The following is a 12,611-nucleotide window of genomic DNA, read 5'->3' as shown; positions in this document are numbered from 1 at the left end:
CATAACCTGTTTAACAGAGTCAACATACTCTGTGTTAATGAATCAAAGTGTAAAAAATATATAAGATGCTAGAGAAACCCAAGACACTTAAAGAGCCAACCAAATAATGAAATAATGAGGCCATTTTTCAAAGCTGTTCATTTTCTCTAATCAGTTTATGAATTAATTGGTGTTTCTCTGGGCCATTTGACACACAGGGCACAGTATTCTTGTTTGAACACTGGAGAGCAGGAGAAAACAGACATGTTAATTTCAGGGCCTGAAAGGATATGACATGATACACACAGTAACGTGGTGTAATGACAACAGACAGGGGGAAATGTGCTGTAATGACAAGAGTCAACAGAGGCGCTGGCAGACCCTCAAAGCTAAATATGCAACATAGAACTACATGGCTTCAAGTATTCATATATGACTGCACACTCCACCCAGCAGAGCATGTCTATGCACTTGACACACTCATTCCCTAAATTATTGTCCCAATAACGTGGCACTATGAGAGATGCAACGCCATGCTTCCGTAGAGTTCTCTTCATAATCAGCTATGAAAATGACCTAATTTGTTCTCACCAAGATGAAGAACTTTTCCTGACTTTTCCCCTCCTTCTCTCTGGTTTTCTCTCCTCTTCTCTCTCTCTCTCTCTCTGTAGGAGAACCCCTACATGTGTAATAATGAATGTGATGCCAGCACAGAGGAACTCGCCCACCCTCCCGAGCTCATGTTCGACACTGAGGGCCGCAACCCCACAACCTTCTGGCAGTCCACGTTTTGGAAGAAGTACCCAAAGGCCCTCCTGGTCAACATCACGCTATCTTGGAACAAGACCATCGAGCTGACCGACGACATCATCCTCACCTTTGAGTCAGGCCGACCCGAACAGATGGTCCTAGAAAAGTCGCTGGATTATGGACGAACCTGGCAGCCCTACCAGTTCTATGCCACTGACTGCCTGGATGCCTTCACCATGGAGCCTAAGACGGTGCAGGACCTGACTCAACATACCCTGCTGGACATCATCTGCACTGAGGACTACTCACGAGGTTATGTGTGGAAGTATGATAAAACAGTGCGCTTTGAGATCAAGGACCGCTTTGCTCTGTTTGCTGGGCCCCGGCTCCACAACATGGCTTCACTTTACGGCCAACTGGACACTACCAAGAACCTGAGGGACTTCTTTACCATCACAGACCTGAGAATCCGCCTGCTCCGGCCCGCTACAGGAGCCACGATGGTGGATGAGAACAACCTGTCCAGATACTTCTATGCCATCTCTGACATCAAAGTCCAGGGCAGGTAAGACCTGAATTATTGTGCACATGCCATGTGGTGGCCAACAGCTGCCTGCTTGTGATAATTCGAACTATTTCAAATTTGTCAAGGAATTCGCACCATTTCTGTCTTGGGGTACCCTATCAGGTTAATTCAGCTATGGGTGGACTAACGTTTAGGACAGATAATGTCCTGATGACTCTACAGGCTGATGCCTCAGTGGTTTTTCTGCAGTTTTATTGCAGCGACAGTACAGCTACCCAATAGTGAAGAAAAATGCATTTACCGTTACCATTCTTTCCAATTAGGCAGCAGATCCATAATGATGTGCAGAGTTCACTAGTTGTCAGCATGTCTTAATTAACTAAGCTGCTAACGGCTTGCTGAAGCACTCTATTTTGGACGCCAGATTCACTCAGCTGTCTATTAGCCCGTGGAAGACTTAGCGGTAGCATTTCAGCCATCAGGTCACTGCACGTTGTAATTAGTGTTTGATTTACAGAGTCTGCAGAGGGTCATATAACATGAAAACAAGAAAGCATCACACTGTTAGTGGAAAAGCCGACAAAAGCTTCCCCACTTCCTGACGATACTACAAGAGTCACTGGGGCATAGACTTAAGTGGATCTGTTTTACACTGTGTGCTTTTTCAATTTAACAGATGTGAATATGGTTGTAGGGATGCAGATTTAATTACTCTTGTTGTGCTTTTCACACATGAGAGGCTCGCAGTGCAGAAGTGCAGAGTGGCGGAACATCACAACAGTTCAAAGATATGGGCAGAAGTGTTAAAGTCAGGCTGCCCGGCACTTAACTACAAATAGAAACGTCAGTAGAGTCCGACTCACAGCAAACTTTAGTTTATTGAACTAATTTGGTTGTGTGGAAGAATTAAACAATGATTAAAATGACGATGACGCCTTAATTGTAATTCTGTCTCATCCCACACTGGCTAACACATATTCATACTGTGATAATACGTTTGCTGCTGTGACACTATTTACATTAATATTGTCACACGCCTTTAAGCTATTTAATGAATCTCTAATTTGTTGATTTCCTTAATACGCCATTAAAATGGAGTACAGCCATACGACACAACGCTCTGGTGCACTGTAAATGGGCAGGTACCCTTGAGCACAGGGGGCTACGATAATGAATGCCTCTTTCAGAAATTGAATTTTTGACTTTTCTCGTGATTGAGAAGGTCATTCAGCAAAAATAACTGGAGGGAATTTACTAACACAAAAGAGGTGGACGGGGCATCCATTCAACACTGGGGCTGTCATAAGCGCAGATTATTTATTCTATCTGACTAATCATGACCGAACTCATACATCCCTGTGGGGCTGTAGATTTGAGAAATGGCCGTGCGCCACCATCGGGCCGCTGTCGTTTACCAGCCCGCCGCTTTTAGAGTGACGCTCGCCTGAGAAATGTTTCCCACTGTTTACCAAAGGTAACACACAGTTCAGCCATAATGAGACACACTCAACATAGAGAGGCTACACTCTCCTTTTCCCCCTCCCATGGCGAATCACTGCTCAGCCCCTTTCTCCATGCGTCGTATACGAGACATAAGCTCCTTAACCCCCGGAATACAGTTCTGTGAGACTCGGCGGGAGCGTTTTTGCAGGGGCAGTGAGGTTGAGTCTGGCATATTTCACTGTGCTGGACTGAGTTGGATCAGAAGAGATGGAGGGGGTGTGGAGGGAAATACAGTAGGAGAGCTGGCAGATTTTCTGCCCTTGCCACAACAGTGTGAGAAACAAAGAAAGGAACCTAAGCTCTTTGCCAAAGTAGGTCAACCTAGAAAAGGAAGAAAGAGGCACAACTTCGCAGTTCAAGCAGACCTCTTTGCATCTGTAACATGTAGCTCGAGTTGTTACAGGGAAGCCAGAAGTGTCATGCATGACCATTCTATTATGGTTGATTACAAGGAAGGACCGGGCAAAATGCGCTGGGGAGAGAAAATCAATGCGAAGAATTTCAAATCAAACCGAGCGTGGAGCTGTGGGATGGATGAGAACAATGCATGCTGCCCGGTGACTTAAATGAATTTGACACCCTCACTGTACTGTATCAGCAGAGCTAAATGAGTGTGTGGAGGGAGAAAGAGCGGAGGATTTTCTAATTATCTACTGTATGACTTTGGTATAATTGCTCTGCCTCCCTTTTTTACATGCTTTACAGTAAGTACAGCCTGCAATTTGGTCAACTCTTCCTCCTCGCTCGATCTCTCCCTCCTCTTCCCCCCTCCCGCCTGTGATCAATACAGTGTAATTAAAGCTGGGGAAGATTCAGGCTACGTAAGGATCTCTTTCGGTCTCTTGTTTTCTCTCTCAGGCTCTGTCCCTCACTCCCTGTCTCGCTCTACTTCTCCGGTGCAGAGCAGTCTTGTCTCTGAAGGGGCTCTGGGTCCCTGCCTTGAATTATATACAAAGACCCTGTCCCATTTCATCTCTGTACCACCACTCAAGGGATAAACACCACCCACCACAAACCAGAGAAAATACCTATATCAGGGTACGTGGGTGGGATTTTTGGTCGCACTTTTATATCGTGCCACCGTCATGGTTTTTATTTGCCAAAATCTTTAAGGACAATCCATTTCATAGGCCAGAGTTTTAAATAACTTGCCAATCTGGCAACAGACTCGTGCCATATAGTGAATTAAATTTCCAGCTTGTTTCTGCCCTGTTTGTGTACTGCGAACCAGAAGATAAGGAAAGGAGTAGGTTTGTTTCAACAATTTACCCTTGAACCTGTGGGAGTAGTGATTCAATTTCCGAAGCATATATGTGCCGCGGGGCATTATCAGGAAAGGTCAGAAACAACCTCTAGGGTTCACAGCCACTTTGACTGCAGGGTAGACAGGTAATTCACTGGCAGGGGCCAATTGGTTATTGGTTGCACCTTTTTCTGGTCTGGCTCCCCCATCAGCTTCATGGAAAGTGTTCTAGTTAAGTCTTCTTCAGTGACTCTGAATTCCCACATCGACGACAAACCTCGGTCTACAAGGGTTGAGCTCATATCAACAAGTTTGGCAATTCAAAAGTCTTGAAAAGATCATTTAGGTGTTAAACAAATGGGGAGTGGGTTCATCTTCTTGCCTTCAGATTTAGTCTCTTTCAATCATTTGGGGTGCTTTCTTCTTACTTTTTTACTAAATCATTGGCAACAATCCACTGCATGCATATTCCCCAGCTCCGGATCGCTTTAGCACACATGGTAATGGCAGGAAATAGTTGATTTGTACTCACATGATATCGGTGAATATGCAGAGGCCAGTTATTTCACAGTCTCCGTGGCTTCAGGTTTTCTTTTAGAATCAGGCGTTGCACTCTGACCGCACTCTTCTGAAACAGTCCTTAAATAAAGATTCATTATGTCCTTTCTCCATCCGTGAAGTGGTAGCACATCATTTAAACTTGTTTTTTAAATTCATTATCACTAGAAGGTATTCTTCTGGTTCTACATTACTGGTTATGTGAAAACTTCTATAGCCTAGAAGATTCTTTCTTTCAGTGAGTTTGCAGTAAACTGATGTCAGTAATATAACATAAATAATATAAGTTATTAGAAGGCATATGTGGATATGTGAAGAAGGTTATATGAAGTCTTTTGTGACTCCAGAGGGAGCTACGCAAAATCTGAGCAGTTGCCTCAAGTGATGTCACTTGAGTCAGCGTCGGTCGAGGCTAAAGAGGTCGGTGTGTGAGTTAGAAAGAAGGGAGCTGACCAGACCTCTGTAGCTGGTCAAGCTCTCTGCTTGAGGCTAGCGGCTCCAGGCTACATTAGCCACTGCAACGTAGCACACCCAAATCTTCAACCAAACTCCTCCCAGTCACACTGCATTGTGGGTTTTGACAAGGAAGACGAATGCAGGAAAAAAAAAGAGATCTTTGTTCTGCTGCTTTTTTCCTTTTAAACTGTCCTTTGTGAGATATAGTAGTGTTATATATGTCAGTCGAGTACTCTTTTAAGTTTACATTTGACTAGCAAAAAATGTTGAAATTTTTTTTATCTACATTTATCAGTTCTCGCTTAATATGTGAAATCATTTGGATGCTACATCGAGAAATATGATTGGACTTAAAAAAAATACTGTTTTTTTAGATATATTCTCAAAATGTATGAGTCATAGTTGAAGATTGATTGAAATCCAATCATATTGCTATGCCCCCTACCACCGCCCACAGAATGTAAACATGTCACCATGTCTTCACTCTTGAGTCATCATTGCTGCATTTAAAGGATTTTTTTTTTTTTTTGGCACAACACAATTTATTGCATACTGTGCAATAAGAGCTAAACCAGTGTGTCAGATATTAAGTAGAACATACAATGAATTCATCATTGCTTAAAGGAATAGTTTGATAGTTTGAGAAATGCACTTATGTACTTGCCGAGAATTAGATGAGGAGTTGATACCACTCTCATGTCTGTGTGGTTAATATGGAGCTACCACCAGCAGCCAGTTAAATTAGCTTAGCAGGGGGGTTTATGGTTATGGGGGTTATTTCTTGGGCTGGACCAATGACTTCCTGGAGACCCGTTAAAGTTAGTGTTTAAAACGTTTTTACACGTTTGCATGGATTTAACAAACAAGGTGTGACTTGTTAGTGAGCTTTAGAGGGGCTGGTAGGTGGAGGCTAGCTGTTTCCTCCTGTTTACAGTCTATATGCTAAGCTAAGCTAACCCGCTGCTGGATGTTGCTTCATATTTTGGGTACAGTAATGCGAATGGTGTCAATCCTCTCATCCAACACTTAACAAGAAAGAAAATATTTCCCAAAATGTCAAACTTTACTTAAAATGTTCCTGTTATTCTGTTCCATTATTGGCACAAGTCCACGCTACAACAACACACAAATATCTAAAAGTGTAATAAAGCAAAGCTTTCATCTGAGGCATGCAAAAATATAACAGGTATAAAGATGAGACAGGTCAGGGGTCATACTATTGGTGCATTCTAATTGCTGTGGTGTTCAGTGCTGTGTGCTTTGGATACAGCTGTTTCAACTACAGATCAGCAATTTGGTGAGTGATGACTCTATCGGGTCTCCCCTAAGGGAGGAACAAACAAGAAGTCAATCTGCTTTTTCTCTCTCTCTCTCTCTCACTGTCCCTCCACAGTGCTTTGCTTGCTCTTAGGCCGGCCTGTAGTCGACAGATAATCTATTTGTGCTAATTTCATGTTTCTTCCTGCCCACTTCCCTCTTGAATAAGTCATTCCACTTGTCTATCCTCCTTATTCTTTCTCTGTCTCTCTCTCTCTCTCTCTGTGCCTCCATAAGCATCTATTTAACTTCCGCTGTGCTCTGCATTTCTGCTTTTTTTTTTTTTTTTTTTGAATCAGCAGTCTGCATTAGTCATTGTGTGGGAGAATGCCATGTTTGTGGGACAGGCCAAGCAATTGGTCCATATAACTCAGCCCATCTGTTAACATCCACACCACATGTTAGTTTTATGGCTGCAATCAAATGACCCACAGCCTTTTGTTAGTCCAGCAGAAATGAGTTAAGTGAGGTATTTCAAATGTCGGTGAGGCTATAAGTCAAATAGTCTAATGCACGTCTTTGTCATATTTACTGTAGAATGACGGGAATGGATGTGGAGCGTCCAGCGGTGACTCATCAAAGAGAAAATACAGGAAGTACTGATGTGGTTGCTGCTCAAAGGCCAGAGCCGTAAAGTGGTTGTAATCATACACCCAATTCATTCTGCTCCCATTTATCAATCTGTCACTTTGCTATCCACACAGTCACTGTTTCCATACAGTGTTCCAGCTCATGCAAAGATGATAATGTCAATATCAGACCATTATGACCCACACTTTAAAGTACCATCAAATGGTGCAGTAAAGCAGTGCAGCAGATTGTTCATGAACTAACCTGTTAGCAGTGGTGGAAGAGGTACTAAGATCCTTTACTTACTCCTGCAGGAGCAATGCAACAATGCAAACAGTGTCTAGTGCAAGTCAAGGTGCTGTGTGCAAAACCCTACAAACGTAGGACGATTAGTAAACTGTACTTCAAGTATGCTAAGTAAATGTACTGGCCTCTGCAACAAATATATTATATGACTTTATTAGATTTTTAATACTGATGTATGAGTGCCAACAATAATTTTACAGTTAGCTCGTTGAGGTGGAGCTAGTATAAACTTCATAGATGCAGTGAGGTGGTTTAGTCCTGTGGTTCCCAACCGAAGGTAATAAATTTAGGGGGCGGTGAGATGATTCATTTGGTAGGAAAAGAAGATAAAACAAATTTTACTCAAACAAAATAAATCCTTAAAGAAGTATCAGATAATTTTACGCCTTTTAGATAAAACCATTCTAGAAATTTGCCGCTGCAAATGACTCAGATATCTAAAACACGACGGGGGCCACGATTAGTCGCTTCCCTTTCGTAAGCCAAAAAAAGAAAAGGCTGGGTCCCACTCGTTAAATCTCAAGCAGTGCATTCTGCAAGGTTATCATGCATTTTTTTAATCAGGGAAAATATGTAAAGTAACTGGTAGCCATAGCTCTAGAAAAATAGTGAAGTAAAAAGATTTCCGTCAGAAAAGTAGTGGAACAGAAGTGTAAAACAGCTTCAAATGGAAATACTCAAATCAAGTACCTCAAAATTCTCCTTTCTTATGTTCCACCACTGCTTTATTTAGCAAATAAAGTTCTGATACGCTTCCTTATCCTTTCACTTTGACAGTTGCTTCACACTGTGTTGCAGTGACACAGCGCTGTTTGTGAATGGCGTGATTAGATAACGAGGACGGTGGCTCGAGTCTGACCTACGCTCGCCTTCTCCCCTCCCTGCTCTTGCCTCATCCTGCTTCTCGCTTCAAAGCGTACGGGGAAAAGCTCTCTCCTCTTTATTTCTGCCGTGTTTTGAGTCGGTTCGGTCTGAAGCTGTGAGCTGCCCTTCCCACACATGTGGGTTCACCGGGAGAGGAAGCGTAGGCTGCGTCATTAACTGGCAACCTCTAGTTTAGTTTCAAATATCTTTAGTCTGCTTCATTGAAGGTTCGTGGTTGCCTCCTGAGATTCTGTATCTTTGTTTCAAGATTTGATGAGAACCAAAGCAGCTAAAGGAGTACTAACTGTTATCCTAAATAGACATTTGAGCCCTTGATTGACGTCAGTGGGGCCAGTGTTCTACGTTTGACCTGTTATGAACCTTCATTTATCTCAGAATGACACCTGACCTCACTTTATCTTCTTGCATCTTGTTACTGACAGAACTCAATTAGCCTGTCAGTCGCTGCCTCAGACACTCCCAAACAGCCCCAGCTGCCTCTCTATTCCCTTTATCTTCCTCCTCTAATCAACACCTACATCACCTGTCGCTGCTGGCTTCTGACCAGGCCGTTTCTCCACCTCTCCTGCCTTTGATCCTCCTCCCTCGGTTTGTCTCTGGCTGACGCCCTCCCTGCTAGAGCCTGCCAGGTTGAGGAGCTCGAAAGACATTTTTATCAGTCTGTGCAAAAACTTTTTGCTCACCCTGTTCGTAAGCTCTGAGAGTGCCTGCTTGATAAGGCTCTGAAAAGGATGCACGAGGAAGGGCGTCAGGACAACAGAGCACCTGGCAAGCCGGCAAAAAGAAACATGGAATAAATCTGAATGTGATGGATTTGTTCCATTTTTCCTTGTGGAGTTTTAACCAGTGTCAACACAAAGCCACCTGCAGTCCTCTTACTGTCCTCACGCAGCTCCTGCTTTCACTTCTCACTTTTTAAATGCTGCTAATGTCGGTAATAATGTAGAATTCATTTCCAGCGGTTCCCTTGCGTCGAGCTGAGCATCAATCAGTTCCTCAAACACGAGCCATCTCGAGCCAGCTGCAGTGGGTGTGTTTCTGTCTAAGGCCGTATTAATATAGAAGCTGGGCCCCCCTGTGCAATTAATTGGATAGTCCCAGCTGCAAAATCCTCCCCAAGCAATACACATGTGAACCGTGAAGGTAAAACAGGAAGAATATGAGGAGAGGGCGGATTTGAAAAATGCGATAGGCGGTGGCAGAATATGAGGAGCATCACGCCTCCAGAGGCCGCAGCTGCCCGTGCACGGCCATCTGCGTATGGCTGCTGGCAACATCAGACCACGTCACCACGTCTGTGTCCTTTATGGCTGCGGACAAACAGCGGCCACATTCCTGGATGTTGGGACAGAAATGTTCTGCGTGCTGTTGTTTTTCTTGTCAGTCAGGCCTTGGTTCAGATGCTTAATTAGGTTTCATTAAGGAGAGTGGCCACATTTTTAGCCCCGCCAGCAGCGTGGCCCTGTGGACGGCAAATTTGGTACAGATATCCACGGTGTCCAGAGGATAACGCCTTTTTTGAGCAGATTGTCTCAACACCTACTGGATAGATTGCGATCTATGTTCTCACAGGATAAATAATAAGCTTTTCAGTTTTTGTCTAATGCCATCAACAAGTCAAAAAAATTAAATTGATCCAAATGCAGCAAAATCTGTATGAATTTTATATTTAGAATAATATAATGTGTGATAAGGCGGCAGTGACTTATATTAGCTATTGGCAAACTGCTCAAAACTAAATGCAATATATTACTTGTGCCACAAACTGCTGTTTCCATCCAAAAATGCTTTCAGTCAGGTCCTTGTAGATCTGCTTTTAAGCCAGTGACCAGGTTTTAACTTAATGAAACTGCTGTTCAGCTGTTAAACTCCCACAGGGTTACATCAAAGCCTCTGTATCATATTAAATCACTGTAATTCAAAAGAAGGCACATATGATTCCATGAGAAACACTTAGCTTGTACCTGCCAAAGCAGTTCTAATTTCTCTGAAATGTGACGCAGTATATTGCATTCTCTATTTATTCCCATACTTGTTTAAAGTAGTTTACTATTATCTGGGGCACTTTGTATTGCATTGTTTTGAAATACAATAATAAGATAAGTAAAAATGGAGCTTAAGAACCAAATTTTATCTAGCCTATGGTATAAACAGCAGAGAATTTGACACAAAATCCATATAAAATGACTTTCTTAAAATGAATATCACATAAATAACATTTAAACTCAATACAATGTGTATAGCAAAAATGTGTGTTCAAGGCTCCCTCTTCAGAAAATGAAAACGCCTTTGTGAACAAAACAAGTTGTGCAGTGTTGATGTTAAGAAAAAGATTTGAATCGACTTGTTGGAATTTTAAATGTGTTTTGTCACAACAGACAAAAAATGATTGGTGTGAAGGGGCGTCTGTCTGTCTGAGTAGCACATTTTACTTACGCGGTGTGACTTTAGAGGTGAATGTGAGTGTGGGTGCTTAGGTGGACTTTCCACTATTTCCACGTATAAAGGACCTTCTTTTCTTCTCGCTGCCGTTTAAAACCTCCTCTGTCTCTCCCCACGCTGCCTACCGCTCTCACATACAAATGGCGGGATGAAAGAGGGATGGATTTCGGCTGCTTAGTCTCTGTTTGCTGAATTGCCCCTTTCCAAAGACAATCCAGCTTAAACCTATTGTACTGTACTTCCATGAGGCCCATGATATTTCTTTTTTTTAATATTCATAACACAAACAGCAGAGTGTTTGCTTGCGGTTGTTTCCTGTCTGAATGAACCTGCTCTAGCTGAGGCGGTATTTATCAAGGAGGCTGCCTCTGTAGGCGTAGCTTGTGTGAGGAAAGGTGAAAGTGGCAGTCTTTGCTTTTGAGATAGATTGTGCTTTAAAATTACTGGCGACTGTAGAAGCTGATTGCAGAGGCGAAAGTCTTTCCCAGATCATTTGGCTTTAAAATTTTGCTTTCAAAACATATACAAGCAAAAGAGGTGTTTCAGATTTAAAACAAATCAGTGCCAGTTGTTTCCATTAATAGCAGCAGCAAGTAATTCTCAAGGTTAACCTCATCTTACATTCATGTAACATTTATTTTCATTCGTAAGTATTACTCTTATTTTTTTTTTATTCATATATATAAAAACAATAAAAGTGACATATTCCACCATGCCATGCAAGCTGCACTAAAACCAGGCTCAAACGTAGATTTATCCCTGATTTAGCTCTGATTTACCCCTCCAGTAGTCGGAGGAGGAATCTGGTGTGGGACCAGATTATACAGATCCACTGTTCCCCCTCCCGAACTGCTCACACACTCAGCAGAGACACCCAACAATCTCAAACACTGATATTTAGAAGTTCAAATCTGGTTGATTGTGTCAGTTCATTCTCAGTGGGACCACAGTAGCCAATAAGAGTCTGTTATTCCCGGAGCAGCTGACAGTGTTGCCAAGCAACGGCAAGCATTCCAGCCTTTAAAGGCTAATGTTGTACCGCTTCTAACAGATATGAAAGCTGACAGTTAAAATCTCACCTCCAGTTCTCACTGACCGCGTCTCCGTAAACGCTTCCTGGTCCGGACTCGTTCAGCCTTCTGCTTCTTGTTTTTTCCCGCTGCAGAATGCAGCCAGGTGTTGCACCATGAGATCACCTGAGGCGCGTCGCTCCCTGTGGCAGGATGCTCTTAGTAATATCCTGTAGTGTGTGATATGCTTTTATTTTCAGATCTTGGAGTGTGTGCATGTTTGAGATTAGAGGGAACATCTGTGAAACTTCTCCTAATGTGTGTGACGCAACTCAATTTCAAATTTGTCTGAGCCCATCTTTTTTCTACAGACGTGTGCACTTTTTTGCTGTGAATTCTAATCTGGCTTTTCATTGGAAACAAACAAAAGTTGTTTCTTTCTTATCAAAACACACTGTGTGTATCCTTGAGGTCTAACAAACATTCGGAAGTTATTTTTTATATATATTTCAAAGTTGTGCAATGTCTCTCCTCGTTGTCTTTCTAAGCACCTTTTTTTTTTTTTTCTTTTCAATGTTGCCGCCACCAACTGTGGTTCAGCGGAGCAGCGTGACACCACCAGCGGGAATGTTTATTGTATGAAACTAAATGGGGATCCACTTGTCAAGACATTTCTCCACAGAGCTTCGAGCGGTCAGAGGCTCAGCAGGATGTGTCCAAATTCCAAAACTAAGACGCAGTTTCATATTCACCTGCGGTGCCTCCTCGTACTAAAAGCGATTGATTTTGGTGTTTCCCGGTGACAAGGAACATAAAAAGCAAATCCTGGCAGCAGTGTAAATGCTACAGAACAGCTCAGTTGTGAGATAAAAATCAAGTACACTGAAAGCTTTATGTACAAATAAAATCAAGTGATAAGCCGCCATGTCACTGACATTAAACCCGCAGAAGGTGTACAAGCCGGCCCCTTCCCATTTATCACAGGCCGGAGGAATCGACCGAGGCCGGAGATATGAGGAGCGAAGCTACAAGTGACATGAAGATTTTATCAGCAGAGCAGAGGACA

At 42.7% G+C, this 12,611-nt stretch overlaps 1 protein-coding gene across 3 annotated transcripts in view; it reads left to right on the top strand.

Annotated features, from left to right (window-relative positions):
* ntng1a (netrin g1a) overlaps positions 1 to 12,611 on the top strand; it is an 87,207-nt gene that overhangs the window by 35,317 nt on the left and 39,279 nt on the right. For all 3 annotated transcript variants that reach the window (XM_041961971.1, XM_041961969.1, XM_041961968.1), the window contains exon 2: positions 651 to 1,294. In XM_041961971.1, the coding sequence (XP_041817905.1) occupies positions 651 to 1,294 (644 nt within the window). The remainder of the gene's footprint in view (positions 1 to 650; positions 1,295 to 12,611) is intronic.

Source organism: Chelmon rostratus, chromosome 20 (genome assembly GCF_017976325.1).
Source record: "Chelmon rostratus isolate fCheRos1 chromosome 20, fCheRos1.pri, whole genome shotgun sequence".
Lineage (NCBI taxonomy): Eukaryota > Metazoa > Chordata > Actinopteri > Chaetodontiformes > Chaetodontidae > Chelmon > Chelmon rostratus.
This window is presented reverse-complemented; position numbering and strand designations above follow the sequence as displayed.